General features: G+C 41.8%; 1 protein-coding gene across 2 annotated transcripts in view; it reads right to left on the bottom strand.

The window, feature by feature from the left end:
- Nucleotides 1-22949, bottom strand: part of ntn1a (netrin 1a) — a 57157-nt gene extending 34208 nt beyond the window's left edge. For both annotated transcript variants that reach the window (XM_080464879.1, XM_080464880.1), the window contains exons 1-2: nucleotides 22751-22949; nucleotides 21547-22589 (exon numbers count right to left, since the gene is read on the bottom strand). In XM_080464879.1, coding sequence (XP_080321005.1) covers nucleotides 21547-22570 — 1024 coding nt within the window. In that variant the 5' untranslated portion in view covers nucleotides 22571-22589; nucleotides 22751-22949. The remainder of the gene's footprint in view (nucleotides 1-21546; nucleotides 22590-22750) is intronic.
- Between the last annotated feature and the right edge of the window lie 1896 nt (nucleotides 22950-24845).

The raw sequence follows: 24845 nt of genomic DNA, 5'->3' as shown, positions 1-24845 counted from the left end.
GGAGAGTGAGGCGCCCACTGCAGAGATTATATCAGGCTAATTTAATTCCTTTATTGCAGCCAATTAGCCGCAGCACGTTAGCCCCCTGTGAGCCCTCTGGCCCTCTTCGCCGTGTCTCTAATGACCCAAACTAAACTCTGGATCTCTGCTGCCCCCAAAGAAGGCCATGTTTCAGTGAGTTTTTAATAAGCCGTACACCCTGCACCAGGGGGAGAAGAGAGTGCTAAAATAGGGAAATCACATTGAGATAAGATGAGAACGAATGAGTGGGAAATATTTAGAAATGGAAAATACGAGAGAGGCAGACAGAGGGATTGAAGGAGATCAATCTGGTGCTGGAGGTAGCTGCAGGCCCATCTCGAGCAGACTTGGCTAATTGAGATGAAGTCATACAGAATATTCATCAGATCTGCTGGATTATCAAAGGCTGATTAAATATGCAGCGACGGCAGATTTCCAGTTAACAGATTCCATTTGCTGTTGAGCAGCCTTGACTCACTCATCAGACATTTTTTCAAATTTTTTCTGCCAGTCAAGCTTCTTATTTACCTCTTTTTTTCCATAATTCATCATTCGGATGTTTTCTAGGAGTTTTTGGAGAAAATTATGCTATTTCCAGTGGGACTGGGCAGAAGCGATGGTGCATGTTCTGTCAGTGGGTGATAAAATGTTTTCTGATTATCTGACTGAAGCAACTAAAGAGCTGTGAGAACTGTCTTGCCTCAGAACAAGCAGGGATCCCTCATGAAGCTATTAGCAGCAGAGCGTAGGTTAATACTAAGCTATGGATTTATATTAAATTCAAATGAATACCATCTAAGCTGACATCTACACAGCTCATTATCCATGTCTACTCACGGTGAAAGTATACAACATGAAGTGTATGATAATAACTGCAAGTGAAAATACAAACAAAGCACAAGCTTTGTATAAAAAAAGATTGAGAGGAATTAGACTTCTGGGGATTCCATAACACTTAAATAAACATCAATTTGTATGTTCTGATTAAAGGCTTATGTGTTGAGTCATAATGTTCATATTATAATTTTTGATTTCTTAATGCCTTAATTTTGTGTTCTACCGCAGCTTTGTACAAATACATTAACTATCCTTTAAATTTTAAAAACATACAAAATCTGATTAGATAAATACGGCACTGTTATGAGCTTTGTTTCCACAAAGGAGATCTATCCTCAAAAGGGCATGTCTGTTTTGGGGTTTGGTCTATAGTGCACGAGGCAAAATGCACCTAAAAAGCCAAATGTGATTTTCAAACATTTGATCATTGTATTTGTGTATGTTCCGACGTAGAATCTGCCACAGCCTCCAGCAGCAGGCCGGCCTGCTCTATGCCGAGCTAAATGGCCCATATATTCACTCTCAGTCTGCATGTGGGGGCTAATAAGGCCTTTCCTTTTTCAAGAGTCTAACAAGCCACACAGATCCACAACAACAAAGAAAGGCCTAATGGCCTCCAATTTCCCGCATTAGTGCCCATTTAATGGCTGACCTGCCCTCTCGTTAGGCAGCACAGCATGGGAGCACTTCTCAGCCTGGATGCACACACACACACACACACACACACACACACACACACACACACACACACACACACACACACACACACACACACACACACACACACACACACACACACACACACACACACACACACACACACACACACGCACGGTGCTCCACACTGCCTCGGGCCTCTGCAACACTTCCACCCCACGCTGAGACTGCATAATAGACCAGTTTGTAAAAGGGCTGCCCTGTGATCAGCGGCACATCCATTTGCTGAGTAATCAAGGGTCTTTTGTCTGAGTGGTGTGTATTGAGCGATGTGTGTGTGAGAAGGTGTGCGTGCATGTGTGAGAGAAAGCGTGCGCACGGAGGAGTGGCTGCCTTTCCTCCAGTCTGTCTTTATTTGCGCATCCATTGGCCTTAAAGTGTGTGTGTGTTTGTGTGAGTAATTCCGAGATAAATTGGAGCTGCCTGGAAAAGATCTCCTCCAGTTCATGTGTATGGGAAAACACCAGCTGACATACAGTGCCCGAATAAAAGGCGAGAGCCATAGAGGAGCTGATGAGGGTGCGTTGTCTGTATGTCTGCTATGCCATAAAAATGCCATGGGTGGAGGATGACATTGGCAGGGTCTATTCAGCACTATAGCCCTGAAAGACCCTTTAGGGTGAATAACGATTCTTAGGCTTGTCAGGTCCCCATAGATCTCCACTGAACAATGCCCACTGAGAGCAGCTGTCTTAATAGCGTGAGGGAGTGACAGCTTTAGGAGCGGCGCGATGCTTCGAGTGGCATCTACATAAAACCTCCATAACGTTCACACAACGATCTGCTGTGTGATAACACAAAACATTTAGGTAGTAAACAACATGCCACATAGTTTTGAACAGCGAATGCGTCCTGTGCGTTTCCTGCAAATAAGTCTTTAGGGATGCTGAGCTGACAGGGTTGGCAGCACCGTGTCACCGCAGTATTCAGGAGCCTTATGTGTGAACGGATGTTGGGCACAACGGCAAAAGATTTTTGCCCTGAGCGTGATGATGATTGGAACTAACTGGATTTACAGTTCCTGTATCGGGAATACCACTTAAGAGAGCAGATGAGGTTTTTACTGAGAGGCCTTGAGTGGAAATGTGGTGTGAACATAATGTGTTTGACTGAAGGGGCAATGTTTCCTTTTTAAAGCAAATGTGGATTATTGAAACGAGTGCCTGACGTTTCTTTCTGCCATCAGTCCCTGATCTGATAATCACAGTGTGAACTATCGCAGACTTTTATCCTCTTCAAGCATTATCTGTAAATCGGTTCAATGCTTTGCTTCCATTGCACAGCTCCTTGCCACCTGGCTGTCAGAGGCAAGAAAATTAAACTTTGTCTACCATCTTCACTTTCTTTTGTTTTACATCCAGCCATTACCTCACGCTGTCTCCTCGGCTGTGAGCATCACACATCCACAAGCTCCGCTCCGGCTTCGAGCGAATGCGACACGCATACGCGCAAACAGACACGACGGGTCTCCAAATCTTCCCAAAACAAGTGCTCTCCCCGCTCATGTCAAACATCACCTCCGGTCTGTTTATTTTGTGAGCTCGGTTTCTATGGGACTAGCAAATCTATATTGTTTTGGTTTTACTCCTGGCAGGTCGTCCCGTGTATTGCTGGCCCTGAGGCTGATAGGGATGGGCCGCCGCTGTCAGTGCTCGAAAAACGAGATGAAGCTTACACGCGGCTCCCTCACGCTCCTCCATAACTGTGATTCATACTAATCCCACAGCCTCTGCAATTAAGGCCATCACTCCGCTCCAACAATGCTCACTTAAAGATTTAAGAACCTCGGTATTATAACAAAATGTGGTCGGCCAACACTGATTGGCAGCTGTGAGCCGAGAAAATAAACAACGTTTGAAGATTAGATGTTTAGAAGATTAGACAAGTTAATTTGGCCCTTTAGGCAAAGAAAAAGACAGGAAAAGGCAGACAGCATATATTCTTTTGTGACTCTGAGAAAAGGGGAAGAAAGACATGGAATCTCTTCATTCGCAGTCTGATTGGCTTTGCTCTTCCTTTCTCTTCTTGGTTGCTTTTTTCCCCCCTCTTAAACACATTTCACACTTTACAGTATGTGCCCCTTAGGAAAAGGCGTTCACTACCTTACTTTGGAAAGTGTTTCCACATTGGACCGACACGCCATGAATGTTGGATTAAGGATAAGATAGAAATGTTCTTTTGGATGTGTTTCTACAGGATAAATGCCTAAAAATGTGATGTAAATCATTGATACATGTTGTTGCTGCAACTATCTGCTTTTCGGCTTCATCTTCTAGGGGGAAATGTCCATGTTGCGTTCAAATGGCAGCAGACGATAATATCAGCAGAAGGTCAACACACTTTCATTGCTGTGGAGGTTTTTCAAATGAGCCCTTCAGGGACTTCAGGGTCATTCAAAGTGAGTTGAATGTATTTCAATAATTCAAGCCAACAGGCGCAGTATGTTTTTGTTGTTAAATAAAGTAACTGAGTAAAATCGGGCCGTAATGTTTTTCATTAAATGTCTTCACAGGTTAGTATTGCTTTAGGTTGCTTGTGATCAAACGCAAAAGTGGAGGATTTGAACTTACAAACTTACAAAGATCACAAACCTCTACGGGTTAGTCGTATTGAGAAGTTGGGAAGAGTTTGACCTTGACACATTCTTAAAACAAATCAAGTCCCCATAAGTACAGTAGCTGTCAGAAATGGTGAATGGACTTTTAAGCACTTGCATAATGACATACCAGTGGTGAGACAAGTTGGGGGGGGGGGGGGGTTGGGGTGGGGGGGGGGGGGGGGGGGGGGGGGGGGGGGGGGGGGGGGGGGGGGGGGGGGAGGACAATTTGACACATGGACACGGCAAGACAGGGGATTTACTGGCTAACTTTGTGTCCTGAAGATGACCTGCTCTCTCAACTGAGTCACAGTCCAGAATCAACTTTTCTGGGAGAACCAGGCATTCTCTGATGCCATTAGAAGAAGAGAAAAAAGATGAGAAGTGAAGAGAAGAGGATCGGGGAAACAAGGGAGTGAAAAAGTGGAAAGAAGGAATGTAGAATAAAAAAAATAAATATCTGTCTTTAATAAGACTGAACTGAACTAAAACAGTCAAAACATGTCTCTTCGCCTTCTCTCAATCCTCTTCATCTCTTTTTTGTTCGTTCCTTCTGTTGAACCTCGCACAGAACTGAGATTCCACGTCTTGGCGGCTCAGCCTCTTTTACAACCTGTTAACTACTAACTCCTTTACACTGTCCGGGAGCACAACGGCTCAAGACCAAATTATAATATAAAAACTCTAAAGTGCATGAATATCCTTGTCAACAGATGCATTGTTGTGCAGCCGTTTCTCCAAACAGTATTAATGAAAGACATAGTAAAGTTACAACATGAAGAGAACTACGTAAATACACTGAGGTCGGCTGGATGAATGTAGAAACAGATCCATTCAGACAGGCAGGAAAACAAATTAAGAATTTTTCAATTTAAAGGCTGAAATCCAAAATACTCTTTAGTGGTCAAAACGGTCTCACTGTTAGAACTTTTAAGAAGGCAAAGCACACACAAGGACAAATGAATGAAGTGTCTAAAAATGAGAACATTTACAGTCGATTGAAAAAAATGACCACGATTAGTCAGTTATAGTGCACAATCAAAGAAAAGTTCCGTTTTTCAGAATCAAAACAGAAATGTAGTCTTATCCCAGATTTCATCAGAATTGACTGTCAGTAATGCAGCATTATGAACGTTTTCATTGCATCTGGCATTGAAGACAGAACTTGGGGAGGGAGTGAGCAGGAAGCTTCTGAGAGCCAGCTCCTTCACGTCTGTGACACATTTATTGTGCTCAGCTCGCATCCATCTTTAAAACGGCACACTCTTAAACTTTAACCTGAATTCCTCAATGTCTTGCTCTCATTTTTTAACCCCTCGGTGTGCACCTCAGAGGGCGTTTGTCCTGGAAACAGCCTGTGTTTGCTTTTTCCCGTATTCCTGACTCAGTCTTATGGCAGGCACAAATGTACTGTGAAGCCAATAATAAATAGAATTTGTGCCACTGCTCAGGAATTGTTTTTTCTTGGAAGAGGCAGTGGAATGGGGAGATGAACGTTAAAGGCTCATGCTCGCATGTGAAAAAAGGAATTATGTGGTCATTGCAACAACTTTTGTTTTAGGTGAGGATCCATGTGCTCTGTAAACACTGCACTGCAGAGTTGTTGAACTCACAAAAACTTTTGCAAATAAAAGACTGCAGTTTTTCTCAAGGGACTGTTATTGAGTGAAGAGCTGCATTAGCAAAAACCTGCAGCTTAGTGTAATTCGTATGTCAATGAATGACAAAGGGAACTCCATAATTACAAGCTGCAGGCTGTGGTGAACTGCCTCAGCAATAATCAGCAATTTTGTTGTTGAACAAAATCCTTTATAATCTTCCAGACCTGTTAGTACATTACACACTTCATGTACTTAACTTTGATTGCCTTATAAAACTATGGAACTATGGGAGAGCATGCATGCTTACAGTAAATGCAGGGGGGGAGGAAAAAGGCCACGTAGTGTTACACATTTCAGAGAGGATCAAAAGGATCAAAATGTGGCAAGAGTGTGTGCGAGCATTTTCAACACTTTTATGAAGCATATTTTCTTTGGGCTATAAAAAAAAAAATTCTGATCTGGATTTGAATCTCAGTTATGGATCACAATCCAAGACCATAGGAAATATAATGCTAGAAATGCAATTCAAACACAGTGCGTATCATTTTCCAGAGCAGCGTCTTCCCAATGACTAGATCTTCAATCCAAAAACATTGTTCAGACATTAATGTTGAATCTGTTATCAACATGCAGTCGCAGTGAACAATACAATTGAAACAGTATAATGAAATACTATGGATCAAATTAAAAAAAGAAAGAATTGCAAATCTTTTGATTAAACGGTAATACATCCAATTAATCACAACGATTTGTCTCCATTTATCTTTTTCATTAACATTGAAAAGACACTTTACAATCAGAACTCCAAAAAATTATTTTAATTCTATTTAGAAAAGAAAAGTCTGGAGTTTATTTACGCTGCCATTATAAACAGCCAGAAGATAAAATGTTTTAGGACTTTAAAAAGACATTGACATTGTCACTTTGTTGTTGCATTGGTCCGATTACATGAACCGTTGAAGGGCTTCATTAGTGTTGGAAAAGGAGCAGCCTGCTGCCGTCCTGCAGCAGCTCCAGCAGACGGGATTCTGCACATTAAGGCGCCGTAGCAGCTGGTTTGGTCCAAGACGATTGTTTCTGACACTGATGGAGCCGAGATATTTTTACTGTACTGGCTCCAGAACCACACTGACTGCATTTCTCTACGGTGGCGCGGTGCCCGCCGTTCAGCACAGGGACAAGGAGCCGTGCACACGATACTCACACGCAGACACATTTACATAAATCCACTGCTCTAATTGCGACGCTGGAACAGTAGCCCTTCTAAGGGAAAGTGTTTTCTAACAAAAAAAAAATTGCAGCATTTCACATCTTCAGTAAGCGAATGTGACACTTCTGACTCAGGCAGGAAGGATACATTTGGGAAGTGGAGATGGAAGGGAAAAGACCCCTCTGATCCAGAAACCTAAAACCTCATTGTAATTTAGTCATCGGCAGAAGGCAATTAATGAGGGGAGGACTGGTCTTTGCCAGAGCAAGCAAGTGAATGACACACAGAAAGCAAACTCAACATTCTTGCAATAAAAGCACAATTTCACTGCACTAATCATGTGACAATAGACAATAGTTGCTATTTTTCAAGGTAGACTAATTATAAGTGGACACTGAAACACAGAAAGAATAATTCTCAATGAAAAGGAGCTCAAACTGAAACCTATGGGCACTCGTTCAAAGTAAATACTATGAAGAACAAAGATGAATCATGGATGAAATGATGTTCTGATGTTGACGACCCAGAAGATTAAAAAGAGGGTACTCACCTCATTATTTAACTTATGTTAAAGATTTATTCAGACAAGGGAGGCTGAGCTAAAAAAAAACAACAAATGTTACAATTTATTTCTTGTGCTGCTGGAGTTGCTGCTTGTTGTCTATGATTATCGACACTGGGGGACAGTCGTATAACGTATTTCCAAAATGTCTCACTGTTCATTGATGCCGCTCCAACACTGCTACCTTTCTCTTAGATCTATCCTTTATCATTATCACCTGTCCAAAACAGCCTACATGCATCCAAATGTCACAAAGAAAAGCCCCCAAGAAGACAAGAACTGGGGATATCCTCGCTGGGAGGCTAACCTGTTGACCACTACACCGCTCGATAGCCTTGGGATATACTGAGAAGGAAAGTTCAATACAAAGACCAATGTAATGCCACCTGTGAAAGAAAGAGAGTGGTTGTGTAACTTATGTCAAGGATAATATTTCCACCACTGTGTTATTGATTCTGTGGATATTCCTTTGTATTTGCTCTGGCAGGACGGTCGACTCTCTTCTGCACAATGATTGTGCTGCTCCGTGGGCCAGGAAAATTGACTGCAATTATCAAATAGGCCACTTAAACTTAATCTAATGAAAATGGCGGCAGAAAATACTTTGACCTCTCTGTTCTGTTTTTTTTTTGCTTTTCGGGCTGAATATCTTGCGGCTGACTTATGAGACTACGAAAACTCACCAGAGGACCTTTCAAAACACTTGACGTGGATCAAGTTGATCGCATCTTATCAGGTTTTTACGGTCACACACCCCACTCCACAATCAACACGTTCACAACCTGCCCATTGTACTGTAGCCCACACCATATAATATCCGAAATCCTCTCTGCTGGCAGGAGGGGTGTCATTTCCGATGAGGTCACCGGCCCTGGCAGCAACCTAAACACTGGCCACTGTTTTTCTTCTCCTTAAACCTAACTCGTCTGTTTCTTTTTCCCCCTCTATCTCTGTTTGTGATCGCCTCATTCTTTATTTTTTCGTCAGCCTTGTTTGTTATTAGGACTCTCAGTTAATTTAATTTCCCGCCCACTGCCGTGGAAACTCTGTAACAGAAACTCAATACCGTTACTCTGTCTGAAAGCAGAAAATGTGCTGCTGAGAGGTCTCGCTTTATGAAACGGTGGCAAAGGAAAAAGGCCGCAGGTTTCACAGAAGAAGTGGTGAGATGTGGAAAGTTGTTAGTCTGATCACACAAGCAGATATTTGGCATGAATTTGTGTTTACACCTGCACTCCCTATAGATAATATAGTTTGTGATTTGTGTATCCCTACGTGTGTGCGCGTTTTTTTTGCTGAAATTGTTGAATTAGGTGCAAAAACATATATTAAGGTGTAAATACTGAAAATGAATACTGAGCAGTGATGTCTAGATCAGCATGCTGTTGGTGGTGATAAAGTTGTTACAAAATGATTATTTTTTTGTTTGTTTTGCAAATTAAACCACAACTTTTTTTTCCATCTGTAGTGTCTTTGGCAGGTGTGAACTTTAAATATGATCATTAAAAACATTGCTAAATCCTTTAAAATCACGTAGCATCTCAGTGCGGGATGCTTTTAATGCTTAAACTGCACAGACGGCAGCCTGGTGATGCTTGTGGCCATTAATCATAATCTTTAAAAGGGTCATGTGCTGTTTTTACCACCATTTATTGCAAGCACCTTCCATCCAAACCACCTTTTTAGTGAAATATACTTGATGGATGAATATATAGCTCCTTAAGTCACAATCGTTGGCTAAAAAGGTCATGCTGAGTGGACTTGACAGCAAAACGAAACAAAAAAAATCAGTTAGTATGCTTTTATATAGAGAGGCAATTCAATATGAAGTCATATTTGTCTTAAAAAGCCTGAAACTAGCGACAGCAGCACATCTGCATCAGCTACTGATTACGGCGTCAGAGCTCGCTGACAGAGCTGAGTGTAGATGGAGCTGATGAAAAACCGCACTGGGAAAGAGAGCGCCTCACCGGTTACTTCTGACTGTGATCCATTCCTCTATCCATCTCCCTCCTCCTTCACCCCATACTTTCTGTCTATCCTGGCGGACAGGATGATCATTTCCCATTGGCTGTACCTCATGCTCCACCTCAACTTTCATCTCCAGCCAGCGAATGGTCCCGTCTGAGCAGGAGAACATACAACCAAAACAAAGAGGGAAGGTGAAGCACATTCTCCATGTTGTTTTTATTATCAGGTGCACATCTGGATTTCTAAAGAGATCTTACAGATAATCATTTCAATAGCTGTGAGGATCTCTGGGGGAACCAGTGCAAGAGATAGGCAGAATAAATGAGACTATAAGGCCAAGTTCTTCTCCAAGACGCTACAGCTTTAAGTCTTGCAGCTTCATAAAAAAAAAAACTAAACAAACCATCCGTGGCCCCCCTTTTGAAAATGAATTTTCGCCTCAATCATCTCATAACACAAACATTACCATTAATGACTCAATTTCCTTATAATTTCCTTATCGACCCCCTTAATTAGGCCCATTTGTTTGCTTTGTCATCCTCCAGTGATATGGACCCTGTGTTATTAGAAGCGGTGCTGGGACTCATGTGGGAACCTGATGACTTATTCAGGGAGGGGAGGAGGGTCCCCACAGCTGCTTCAAGACACACACCTCCCACATGAGCTCTTATTCTGCAACCCATCAGCAGTGGAAGCTATTTAAATAGAATTTACTGGTAGCATGCTGTGTCAAGAGCCTCTGTCTTTATCTTGTTCTCCACTCGTCTTTTACAATCTCCCCAGCTTTTTCTCCTGAAGTCATTTTCTCTGTCTTTCCTCTTTCTATCATGGTCCCCGTGAAGAAGCTAAATGAGCTGACGCCAGCACAATTTTCTTCCTCTTCTTCCTTGAGACACCCCGCTTAATTAATTGGGTGTATTACCCCAGAGGCTTCAGGGCCAGCATCATGAAAAGGGTTAATAAGAGAGGAAAAGGTGAGCGAAGAGGGCAGGACCATGGATTTATTCTTTAAAATAGGCTCCGTTTCTTTTTGTGTACTTTCTTAAAGCCACAGAGAAGACATTGTCCTGTGTGGAAGAAAGAGGAGAGACAGGGAGCGAGAGAAAGTGTGGACTCCCAGCCCCTCACCCCACGTTGTGTCTTATCTGTGAGAGCTAATGAGTGATGGATTAACCTAGGATCACCCCTGGCAAATTGAGATGACCCCGCAAACTTTCCCCTAAGTACCCTCCCAGAAGTCTGCATTCCACTTCACACCACCAAACAAATACACACATGCTTTAGCAATACTACAGTTTCTCTCAAGAAACCTTTTGGCAAAAACAAATGTCAAGGGCTTACCTGCAAAGTAAATGCGGGGGTCTATCAGGTTCAACATAAAATCTTAAACACTAAAAATGTTTTACTTTTGAGTTAAATAATTCAGCTAACGTGATCTCATGCAGTAAAAATGAAAATTCCAATCACAAGTAATGACAACCGCTAATTAGAAATGATGCACACAGGGAGTAGACGGTGTGCACAGAATCCCGTCCTAAACTTTATTGCAAATCAGTCTACTTTGTGCTGACCTCTGCTGACTGAGATCTCTTTGTGCAACTGTATCAAGCTGCTACATTCAGTTGCGGCCTTGTTTGTTTGCCCCCACAGGGCTTCCATGCCTGCAGACAAAGATTGAAAGAAAATGCATGACTCTTTGTTGCATATCCTGCTGTCGGTTTCACAAATAATTGCGTACAAGGCCACACACATACACACACCGCTAAAATGCACAGAGGAAACACAATGACCAGGAGCTATAAACCTCTGGCGATGGCTGGCTGCCACACACACACACACACACACACACACACACACACACACATTTCTAGGAGATATATTTTGTATGACTATGTTTAATGCGAAATGAAACCGCTTGACTCTGCTTGATCTGTCAGATAGGCCTTTAACAAATCCGTGCGTGTGTGCGTGTGTGCGTGTGTGTGTGTAAATCTGGTCGTAAAATTACAGAGAGAAGAAGTAAAGAATAAAAAGTGCACGTCTGTCTAGTTTCTTCGATCTGCCGATAATATATTAATGTGGATCAAACCCTCTGGTCTACATCTACAGGGTAACAACAGAATTAGCCACCACTGACACTTTATTCCTCAGAAGCAGGTTCCAGCTGGTTGCACTTCACTGAGATGATGACAGCAATGTGGTACAGAAACAGCGGGGGGCGCTCTGATCTGCACAACAGGCTGCTGTAAGGAGGTGTAACTCCATCCAGCCATTAATCATCTATAGCTGTGAGTGTTAAGGACCTCTGCTACAAGCACAATGTGCTCACGCTCGTGTTTGGTGGTCCTTTCGGCGAATAGTTCGACTGCTGCCAGAGGAGTTTTTGCCAGGACGTTCACCTTGAATCAAACGCTGAGCTGCTGCATGTACAAAAGCCAAACCTCTCTTTCATGTCTTACACACATAACAGAGTGTGCGTTTTTTTTTTATTGTTGTTGTTGTTGCTGTTACAGCCCTATCAGATACAAGAGGACTTGGAGCTATTGTTACTCACGATGCCAACGCTTTCATTTTAAGTGTGAGCAGACTTGAAAGATGTGGAACAGCACAGGCTGCACCAGATTCGGTGCTGGTTGTGACGTGTTTCCTGTACCTGGATGCACAAAAAAGAATTCAACATGTAAAAAAAAAAAAGAAGAAAAACGAGTAGTTTCATTGATGTCATTATTTCATTACCTAATCACTGTAATACATGATCCAGGACTCAGTCCGTGAGCTTTTCTTTCTTCTTTATAATTACACTCAGTCAATCTCATTTCCTCTTTCAGTGTGCTCTCTGTTGTTACCTCCTTTCCACATTATATATTTGCTTTGGCTGCAAACACTCGCCGTACTCCTGGTAACTCGCTGCCACACAGAGGTGCTGAGGTCATCAGCTCTGATCCTCGACAGCGCCGCTGGCCCGGGCCTCAGGATCAGATCTCACATACGCACACAGTCACCTCTTTTCAATACAAAATGAAAGTTGCCAAATAGTTCACATGCACACAACTCACCTCACTCTCTCTCTCTGTCTCTGTCTCTGTCTCTGTCTCTGTCTCTGTCTCTGTCTCTGTCTCTGACTCTGACTCTCTCTCTCTCTCTCTCTCTCTCTCTCTCTCTCTCTCTCTCTCTCTTTCTCTGTCAGACACTCACACAGTGTTTTTATACTCTGTTTACCAGTCCCTTTATGACCCCGGTTAACAAGTGAGACACCAATCTGCTCTGTCTATAGTGGCAACGAATCAGGATTGTGGTCACTGTGTGTCAGACATTATGACTGCATGAATGAGTGGCGCTAGCTTGGCCATGCACTCGTGGGCCTGAAGGGGAAGTTCAGCAATTTCATTCATCATGTTGCATTCGTAAGTTATAAATATAAGCAAGTTCCCCTGCATCTGTGCAAAAAGCAAAAATGGATGAGGTCTTGCACATCTCCAAAGAGATCCAGATGAACGACATGCTGTCACTTGCACTAAATGTCAGTTGGATCTGAAGACTTGTAGTTGGAAATCAATGAACTTACAACACTTGTGTGGCTTGGCTCTTCATCGTGAAGCTTTTGGCTTCATGACCTGCTACTACTACCCACAACATGGACCTGAATCCACCAACTCAACTGCTGACTGCCAAAATGCATTGTGGGAAATGTCGGCGCCCGGCAACAGAAAGGTAAAAGAGCAATGTTGAGTAAAATTGGTTATATCTCTGAGACAGACTGTTTCAGGGAAGGCAAAAAAGAGTTTAATTAAAGAGCTGCGGCTGGAGAAACAAAACAAAAGCTTAACATTATGTTATGATATGCATTCAAAAGAATATATACGGTACACATTTAACGTTCAATTTTGCTTGAATTAAAGCATTTCTGAAAACAAAAATGAAAATGTGCTTTGATAAAGGAGCGTTGCTTTCTTCGGCCCTGTGTGACAGCATTCAATCTGTTGTGTGCGTGCTGATGTTTTATCTACAGCACATGTGAGACAGTCGGCCTGCAATTCATTGAGCTGATGAGTGAGGCCGTGAAGTCTTGCGTCTAATGTGTGAGCAGAGTCTGACATTGTCTGCTGTGGTTTTTAATCATCTCTAATCATTTGGTACCCACTTAAATCAAATATTTCTACACAGACAGACACACACACACACACACACACACACACACACACACACACACACACACACACACACACACACACACACACACACACACACATGCAGAGGCTCATGCCAAACCCACAGTACAGCGAGATCCTCCCTTGGCTACTTCAGGATTTCATTACAGCATCAAGTCACCAATTAATTCATTAACAGACGTTTCCCCAGGCGCTGAATAGCTCCTCACATCCTGGACAGAATTACTGTTTGTATAAACAGCCCCTGGCAGACAATGCTGATTAAGAGACATATTCACACTGGGTTTTTTTCTCTCTTCTCTTTAACACACACACACACACACACACACACACACACACACACACACACACACACACACACACACACACACACACACACACACACACACACACACACACCAAAATGGAAACAACCACATTGTATAATAGCATTCTTTTTTTTTTTTGGGGGGGGGGGGGGCATACACAACCAGATGTGTGCAAAGTCCAAACAGGCAGCTGGCAATCAACAAGACAGGTATCAACAGCTGAAAGAATCATCTTGTGTCTGTGAGCCAACATGAATAGCGTCTCACTGAGCAGTGTGTACGTACCCAAGTGTGAATGAGGCGGCGTTGTCTTGCCTGCACCGTTCTTTGATTTCGTTATGCGGCTAAAGGCACTTTTGCAGATCTTTGGGAGCCATATTCATGTTGGAACACTGTTTAGGTACATTTGCAATGCATTTAACTTTTTGCACCTAAGGCGACCTGCCATGATTGAGCTCTCTGGGCTGTTGAAGGGATTTGCCTTCTCAATGAAAACAATGAAGCAGCTGCCATTACGTTAAAGAAAAAGCCCACTTCATGCTTGTGGCAACAAAAAAAGCTCTAAATCTTTATTACTCAGGATATTTGCATTAATCTCTTCAGAATATGCCAGAAAAAATGTATTTGAGCTAATCCTGCGCAGGGGTAGATTTTGCAGGGTAAACGCGGGGCAAAGCTTGAAGGGTAGTGCTGAAGAGGAAAAGATCATTTGGACCTCATCAAGACCAATTATCGCCAGCTGCTGAGAGATTGTAACACACCAAATGGAAATATTTTAAACGCAAACCACACATGGCACACAATTTCATCCACCGCTCTGCACCAATCATCATTCCGATCAAAATAAAAAAGGTGTGATGATCCCTGGGTTGGTTGGGATCTGAGTTTCTGGTCTGGTGGGATGGTGTATTAAAGCAGCCAACGTCAATGGTGAGTTCAAGTTACAGTAAGAAGTGACAAGAGGAAGTGACTGCAGGCCAGAGGCCAAGGGAGTAACGCAATATGGCTTTCCTTCAGAGACAATATGGCTTCCTACCAAACCATTTCTCAAAAGCACAACAGAGGTTACATTTTTGGGGCATGCATTTACGCAGAGACCTGCGTGATACACGTGCACACAGACTCGAGGCAAAAAATGCGGACTCCCACTGTGGAGCGGGATCTGTGTTGAATTATGTGCCGTAGCCAGAGCAATGAAACTAACTCGCAGCCGCAGAAAAGCTCAGATTGGCCAAAAGACACAAAAATCAACTGCAAATACAGAATATAAAATGTATACATTCAGCCATTCATTGAACCGAAGATTTGAAGAGAAGAATCAACTGAAAACGATCTTTTTATCCCATTGGTACAACATTTACATACATAAAAATTAAGATAAAATACATTTACAGATGTATTTTGGAGCTACACATGAGTGGCTGCATGTCTCTCTCAGATGGACACATAAACGTTCCATTTCTACAGTAACCACAAAGCAGTTTTGATACAAACTGATTTCCCCTCTTCAAAGGGCTGTCAGAATTTATTATGACTTCAAAACAGGAATTCCATCAAAATTGAAGTGCTTCTTGAACAGGCTTCATGACAAGCAACAACTAGCTCCAAAATTCCAGCTCCAAAGTGCTGCAGCCAAAACTCTGACATTAATAGCTTCAAGATCTCCCCTGCGTTTACATACTAAGGAGTAGATGCATTATTTGTCACATCTATTGCTTCCATATGAGTCAATATTTCTGTTAGTAGATAGCGATGCTAGGGACGTGATCTCTTTTAGTTAAAGAAAAGAAAATGCATTTTTGTTGAAGTTCCTTGATTATGATAGTTTTATCAAATTTCCATTTTTATTGAAATACTTTCACTTTTGTCAGAGGCCTAAAAGTTACACATATTTAAATCCAACAGAGATCATTTTCATCCTACGACTCAGGCCAGATGACTATTTTTGATCCAAAAGGACGGTTCAAGGGCCAGAAACAGAATTTACCTCCTGTCAAAACTCAAGCCATTTAATCTATTTTCAGTCAGTTCACAAGGTCAAAACACTGTTAAATATTGTTTTGCTCTGAATGAGCCACCTGCCATCATCCGAGATCAGAAAGAAAACAGACCAGTTATTAATGAAAAAACACCCAGATGAAGAATTTTCTTCATATCAGTGGAGCGCACGGCCGGTGTATTTTTTCATTATGAGTAGGTGCACAGTTCAAACAGACAGACCCCAACACTGTGATTGTGACGACATTTAACAGCTGAGAAATATGACAAAGGGTGGAAGTTCACAGGCTCAGTTCCTCACATTTCAAATGCAAGCGCCTTTTAAATGCCTGGCATAGATTCTCATCGAAATTAGCATCGAGTTCTGTGTCAAGTTACACATCATAAAACACACATGCACGCACGCACACTCACACACACACACCAGCAATGACACAGGAACACACACAAACTCCCATATGAGAACAGGCTATGGCTGTGAACATTTGTGCACATGTAAAGAAACCTATCGTACAATTATCCAACAAGATACTGAAAAAGGTTTTTATGACTGCTGTAGTCTGCGTGCGTGTGTGTGTGTGTGTCTGCGCTGGCTGTCTGGCTGTATTCTTTTGTGTGTTTTAGTTACAGAACTTGATATACTGTACCATCAACCTTGCTTACAGTATGTGCTGGCTCCGCGGCCATGTTCCTGTCTGCTTGAGAGATACAGCAGGTCTCTGAATCTAAAACAGAAGGGCGAGCCAGTCGTCTGGATCACGCACAACTTATTTTTCGCGGGGGTTTACAAAACGAGTCATAAACACTGATAAGAGCTCATGGAAAGAGGTTCTTGAAGTGAGAGAGAGGCCATTCCCCCCTTGTTTGAACTTGCGGCTAAAGACCTGAGGAAAACTGTGCGTGTGTGTGGTTGCATGCGTGCGAGTGTGTGTGTGTGTGTGTGTGTGCGTGAAAGAGACACAGTGAAGGTGAGGAATATTAAGACAGTGCAAAGTGCAAAGCTACTCTATTACTTTATTCCCAGCCTTGTTTGTCGAGACTGAGACTGACAACACATCCTGCCGGCACCTTTGAAGATGAAGGATGCCGGTTTATAAAGGTGAGCGCCTTAAACATTAACTCGACCTTCAGCGTTCGAGATCCCAAACAAACAAAACAGCTTGGAAACAACTTCAGCCGAGGCTGGATCATCTGTGTTGTGGAATTAATTCAGCGTGTGGTACATCAGAAGCGGCACTTCACATGCCCAAACATGCTTAATGATACAAGTATTCTAAATAAACAAGTTTGACTAAACATCTAAATAAAGATAAAAAAGGAACAATTCTCTCAGAGATAAAAAATCAAACACATCTGTGAAGTTTGATGTCTTTTGGCACAATTTCGACGAAGTATTCATAAACCTTTTTTCAGCGAAAGGTTGATTAAATGACAGGTCTGGTCTATTTGGGGAACACTTTGCATGTGTTAACTGCTTTTGCTGGATTTGTATGGTTTAGCTGTGGTAAGCTCTTGTATCAGGCCTTGAAAAAAAAAATCTTTTTTCTCTTGGATTTGTCAAGACAAATTTCACAAAATCCTAAAATGGATTGTTACTGATAGCAAATCTGGAAATGTTTGTGCTGTTACACCCCCCTGCTGCTCTGGAATGATCTTAAACCCTATTAAGGGTGAGGCAGTAATCCATGAAAGTAACAAAAAGTACACCATCAAACAACTGAAAAGGAGCAGCTGTTTTTAAGCAATAATGCATGTTTCTTCAACATTTTGCACTCAGAAGACCTTTTCAAGACTTTCCTAATGGAGGAGTTTTAACCACATATCACCGGACATGAAAACTAAGACTTTTGATCTTTCTTTTTTTTATATATATATTCAAGTGGCTGTGGTTTTAAAACGCAATTATGGTAATGGGCATCAAGTCAGCCATGTCAACTATCCTACGCTACGTGTTTGCTTCTGTCAGTCAGATGCCTGTGAGCAGCACCTGGGTGCTTTTGAAAGTTTTCTTCTTTGTATTTTACTCTCGGGGGTGTAAACAGTATGATATAAAAAAGACCTAAACTAGCAGCAGATCAGTTTGAGTGACCTTGATATAAACATTTTTGCAATTTCCACGGCTGATATATCCCACTTTTCAAAATAGTGTTTATTGCCCTTCAACCTTCATTAGTGTCACCAGTAATTATCATTAAGAAGCATTTGATGATAAAAGAAAAACACATTAATAAAGATGATACAGTAGCCTGAGTCACCTTCAGTTATTGTTTAGACTTAACCAGAAGCAAACTTAATTCATTCTGGAGTTAAAACTGCAAGGCTCCTTACACTTTGCTTCATTTTGTTAGTAAGGATTGATTAAAGCCTGAGTTGATCTCAAATATCATGAAAAGGAAAGATCTCCAGGCAATATTAAGGGTCCATGAATGCTTATAAAAAACAAAACAATAACTTTTCTAAAGAGTAGAAATGTTCAATATCAATCAAAGAGAAACCATTTCCTGCATGGCATCAATTCTTTCTGGAAGACACTATGATGTGATAATGTGTTTAAATGAAAATATGTATACTTTAGGAAATACCCACAACCTTGGTTTTAGGTGAAAGATATAAAAAAGGGAAAAAAAGGCCAAATTGGAAGATGTTATGTGATAAAATATCTTCCATATGTACAATACACACACGAACATGTGTATATCTACAGTCTCACTCTCTCGATCAGCAAGCAGCCTCTGGGAAAACACACATAGCTTGTACATTTATGGTGCTCCCCAGCATGCCATAGGAAGGTCACTCTATCAGTTCAACTTCTCTCTGATTCACAATTGTTCTTCATACTCTCCCCGATTTACATTCATCTTTTCTACTTCCGCTCTTGTGGTGCGGCTATATCTCCAGCAACCCCCCCCCCCTCTTCAGCTGCTTCCCTGTCCCTGCTTCTCAAAGCAAAGCAGTGCCGCCCCCCTCATTCTGCATGCCGTCAAGCTGTCTTTCTAATCTTACTCTATTATTCAATGCACTATATATATATATATTTTTTTTTTTTTTCCCAACACTAAACATCAAGTCAATCGCAGAAACTGGAAAACTGAAATGGGATGATGTGAATTAAATGTGCAGTTAATTTCAATTGAGAGAATAATATTCCGTTTTTTTCTCACCATACAGTCATTAGACAAACATAATGCCATTTTAATTTGATGGATGTATGGGAACAAGGTCATCATTTACTCTTAACAGTTGATGTTTTCTATAATTGAAACAGTTTCATTACCTTCACAAACTCAAGACTACTTCAGGTCTGCGACGAGCTCATTGACCTCACTGCATTAGAGGACCCGACGGAGCTAATCAGCAAAGTGCACTAAGATAAAAAAAAAAAAAAGAGAAGCAGTTGTGTGTGTTCAAATGTTCTCTTCATTATTTTGATCTGATATGAAGTTCAGGAAATACTGAATAAAGTTGATTCTTCAAACAGTCAACACCCCATGTGATACCACACTTTTAGTTGGTTAGTTTGTGTAAACTGTTCTTAGTACAAGCAAGGGAAGACCGTAAATCTGGTCTGTTGGTCTCACTGAAGATGTCAAACTCTCAGACTCCAACTAATGTAGGTGTGTTTTCATCATACTATTTGCTATTAGCCAGTACATAACATAGACACATTTAAAAAATAAAGATGATTTTGACATCTTATATGTTTGGAAAATATGGAAACAGACAGCGAAAGAGAATGCAATAAGTCAGTGTCCTGGTGCAGTCATGGATAAATAAATACGATTAATTTTATGCAAACTGTATATATTCTATATAAAATATATCCAACATCAATTTATAACAAAATGATATTAAGAGTAGTTTCAGACATCTCCTCTGCCGACTATGTGGGTAGTAAGTGTGGCTCAATACTTTGCTCCTTCACACATTTAAACAATATTAACAAAAACCTCACTTATGTTTTTCTTTTCTTTTTTCGCTTTCTTGATCACAGTGCACATTTCTCAAGCACCCCACACGCTTCTGTTGTTTCAGCCACATGTTCACATCTGTCACTGAGAATGTCTCTGAGCTTCAAACTGACAACACCAGCAAACAAAAAGCTTTTAAACAGCTGCGAGGTGTCAAAGTGGCTGACATGTGCTGTGACTGACAAACTGCAAAGAGTCCGCTTTCCCCTGCAAACCTGCAAGCTGACCGGGACGTTTCTGTGATTTTAGGCATCCACGTTGAGGTTCTAGCTTTAGTGTCTTTCATTAAATGACCTTCTGGTTGTCCTTTTCATTCTATGGCTGCCATGCGTTGTCCTGCCTGCCACACACTTTATCAGGAGTGCCACAAATTATAGCATCTCATAGTTTTGTGACTGGAACGCTTTCAATTGATTAAAAATGATACAAACACAGTATTTGTTGCAGAACCATATGAGGCCTGGGAGATGGTGAATACAGATTCCAGTTCATGATTTCATAAAATTACATGGGTTTATTTTTTCTTCAAAATTGACTGAATTATTTCCAAAATTTGTAAAAAATAAAAAAATAAAATAAAATATATAACAAAAACAAAAAACTCCTTTTCAACTAAGTTCACTCAGCTCACAGCAATACAGCTTAAAATTAGTACAGCTGGACACAGACCTGGTCAGAGCACGTGAATCTATCAGTACCTGTAATCTACAGGCTCACATATCTGTGCCAGGATGCAATAAAGAACAACTACTGAAACTGCAGCAACTTTGATCACTCAGCAGTTTATAAAACATGTTGGCTTCCAGACACAAAGAGATATGATCAGAGATTTACTTCTTCTTCATTTTTTTACAAGGACTGAAAATACTGTCTGTTCTCTATCATGCATCTTTTGTTTTAGATTATTTTACAGTTAGTCTTATAAAGATCAGTTTAAGTGATACATGTTAATAATGAAAGAATTTCTTTTTTAAATGCAAGATTTATTTTGTTTTACAAAGGTAATCTAAAAATTACTGCAATATATGGTCATTATGTTTTGGAAATTACTGCTCCACACCAAATGTTTCCCCCCCAATTTATTTTTTTCATAATTGACTAAGGAACGATAACTAATGGTAATTTACGCATTAAATTAACACTGGTTAAAAACAATCAGGTGTTGCGTTATTAACAGTTAACTGTGGTTATGACAAACGTTAATGATTATGTTGAGTGGTATCGTTTGAGGTGGTTTCAAAGTGTTACGGCCTGCAAAGAGATAAAGTCAACCTTTAAATTGCATTTTCATGTTTATTGTGACGTGAATAAACTTCGGGGCTTTTGAATAAACCGCAGTAAAGCTATTATTGTTCTTCTTCTTATTATTATTATTCTTATTCTTCTTATTCTGATTCTTCTTCTTATTATTATTATTAGTGTTTGCTCCTTTATATTTTGTTTACCTTTACCAACTCATATTTAATTTCCCAGTATTAGATATCACTTTGTCAACACATTCATCGGTGCTTCCAGCCTCCACTATTAAAATGAAGCGCGCATCCGGACCATGCCACACCGGGTCGTGACGCACGCAAGACGGACTCACCGACACACTCGTTGGCCTCCCGGGCCGTGGCTCTCTGCCACGGTCTGTCGTAGTGGAAAGGTTTGCACCTGTCGCACTCCGGTCCGGCGGTGTTATGCTTGCACTCGCACACAAGGCTCCCGTCCCGGTCCTTGACGCACCGGGACGCGTGTCCGTTGCACTTGCACCTCCCGCCGACCTGCAGGTCGGACACGGCGTAGTAGTAGGAGTCCCGGGCCAGCTCCGAGTCGTCCTCGTTCTCGTCACCGAACGTGTGCAGCCGCGTAAAGATGACCTTAATGTCGGTGGCGGTGACCCAGTCCTGCAGCACCGGGGAGTTGTCGAAGTCGTGCGCCGACGGTCTCCCGTCCAGCGTGCTGAAGGCGATGAGGCCGCCGGTCAGCGGGTACATGTCGGTGTGGGAGTCCGTGCATACGGCCTCCTGCTCGTTCTGCTTGGTGATGGCGGCCCGGTTGGGCTTGTTGTACATCTTCCTGCACTGGGTCGAGTAGAACTGGAAGGGGACCCACGTCTTGCCGTAGTCCATGGACTTGTAGATGACCATGGATTCGGGACGAGGCGAGCAGAACTGCAGACTGACGTAGGTGACCTCGAACTTCTTCCCGAGCGACAGGGTCAGGGTGACATTCTGCGGGTACTGGATGAAGTTGTCGGACTGCCAGCAGGTGAGGTTGTGCGGGTTGTTGAGGTCCGTCAGGTACGCGGGCGGGTGGTACTTCTTGGGGTCCGACGCGTCGCAGGTGTGACAATTCCTGGTCCTCTCGTCTCCCTTCTCCGCGGACGTCACGACGCAGTAGCGGCTCGGCGCCTTGCCGCAGGTGCTGGACACCTTCACCTCCTTCCCGAAGGCGGAGTTGACGAAGTCCGGGATGCAGCGCCGCGGGTTGCCGTGCTCGTCGTAACAAGGGTCCGGGGGAGACGTCTGAGCCGCGAACAGGCTCATCCCGTAGCCGCCGGACGCGCTCCGGCACGACAGGGACACGGCCAGCAGCAGGGAGAGCGCAGCATCCACACACCTTCTCATGGCAGATCCCCGAGAGTTTCTGGTTGGAGGAGAGATGACAACACACTTCAGTTTTTAGTGATTCCCCTCTAAAACTCAAGGAAACATGTGGATAAGAGCTATGAAAGTTTAAAAAAAAAAAATCAGTCACACCACTCCAAGTTGAGAGAAAACAATTCCCCCTTCAAAAATTCACTTTACCTTGAATTATTTCAAATAGTGTGGAAAAAAAGCTGAGCAAATTCAGTCTATCACAACTCCAACTGTCTTGTTTTGTTTCTCCTGCGTTAAAATAAGAGCGGCTGGATTTAAGAGTCGCTCATGTCCTTATAGTAAGTCCCACTCCTCCTGCCGCTCTATTCAAATTCGCTCTTACTCCCTCACTTGCTCTCTCTCTCTCTCTCTCTCTCTCTCTCTCTCTCTCTCTCTCTCTCTCTCTCTCTCTCTCTCTCTCTCTCTCCCCCCCTGGATCGGATCGGATCCTACTTGGCAGAGTTGGAGGTCAGCTCATCTTGAGAGGTGACACCAGGCGGACCAACGACGTCCACTGGTGGCGCACTGGAGGACGCGTCTGCGTAAAAGACGCAACTCAGTCCAGTAGAGATGACTGTGGCAGATGCTACACTGATAAACCGCTGTTCAACTACAGATACTGACTATAGAAGATATTACTGTTTACACAGTATAAACATTAGGTTCACATAGCTACCTATTGTTAAGGTTATACTAGAAACTGCTGTATTAATCATCTTATATGCACAATTAAAAAAAAAAAAAAAAAAAACAACTGATGGTGTGAAATAAATATAAAAGAAAATGCTAAAGCCAAGTTTTTCCATCCTCAAAGAAGCAGTATGAATGTATAATATATCAAATAGATAATCTCAATGATGAGGCATAATCCATCTGCAGTCAGAGCAGATACAAAATGACTCCAGTGTTTCTACTCACAGTTCAAGCCATAAAAACCGAAATATTCACGGATCCGTTTTGACCGCATTGTTGTGCAGGGTTGCTTAAGGAAACCTGTTGGATTCTGGCAGCAAAAGTAGCAGCGCCACCTCGTGTCCACATGGGGAATAAGAAGAGATTAGCACATGTTGAGTGGCGTCTTCCAGTTTTCCCAGTTGGTGGAGGCAAAACGCTGTGGTTTTTAATATAGAACAAGACCATATAGGCAAGGGTCAATAAAGATTTAGAAACCTAAATATAAGAATATCTGCTGCCCAATCACTAAATAAGACAGTATATTTCACTTTTTTTTTCTTCTGAAAAATCCTTTTTATTCTTGATTTTAGATGAGAGTGTGGGTTTGTTTCTTCATTACCTTCAGAGACTGTCTAAACCGGGGTGTCAAACCAAAAAAACAAGACTAAAACAACAAACAACAACAAAAAAAACCAAACACATTTCTTAAGAGTAGCAGACACAAAAATACAGATACTGGAGCTGAGATATCAGTGATGCTGCCATGAAAGTTAACAACTCCATTGCTATCAAACTAGCCTCAAAGACACGCTGTCAGGGTGAGTTTGTAAAACGTGCATACTATGAGGCATTTTCTGTACATTTCCCTGTACACCAGACACCACACACCAGAAACTATCATTAAATGAGCTTTATGTTGAGATTGCAGTCATTTTCTGTAGTGAAAATCTTCTGTTTTGTGAAAATACCTTAACTTCACCAAATCACCTAAACTTTGCCCCACAACAAAGAAAAACTTTTAAGTTTTAATTTGAAGGTTATTACAACACTATTTTACTGGTCTTGCCCACTCATGAAATTGAGCCCTGAACTAACGTGTGTTTAACACCCCTGATCTAAACAGTAATACATACCATTGCATATTTGACATAAACATCGTTTGAACCAGAATTTGAGTCATGGCCTACTAATCAAACTTTAATTACACAGTACTTTCCATGCAGTTTGACAAGAAGATTGATCCAACGACAACAATGAAAAAAGAACATGCAGGAACAAAATAAAAGACAAAAATGGGGGGGAGGAGACATTTGAGTAGTGATTATTAAAATTCTGAGGGGGAAAAAAGTGGTGTGAAATACTTTAAGAAAACAAATTAAACAAGATTCAGTATTGAAGGACAAAACATGGTTATGTTAAAAACCAAATAACATGCAAACAGCATGTATCTCTGTGATGGACTTGTCAGGAGACCTGTTCAGATTGTCCCCTACATGCACACACAGACCGCTGGGATTGGCTTCAGATAAAACTGTACAGAAAATCAGTTGATGGGTGTTAAAATGAAGGAATGTGAAAACTAATGTGA

Source organism: Lipophrys pholis (assembly GCF_963383615.2).
Source record: "Lipophrys pholis genome assembly, chromosome: 5".
Lineage (NCBI taxonomy): Eukaryota > Metazoa > Chordata > Actinopteri > Blenniiformes > Blenniidae > Lipophrys > Lipophrys pholis.
The sequence above is the reverse complement of the archived record's forward strand: the minus strand, read 5'-3'. Positions and strand labels throughout refer to the sequence as shown.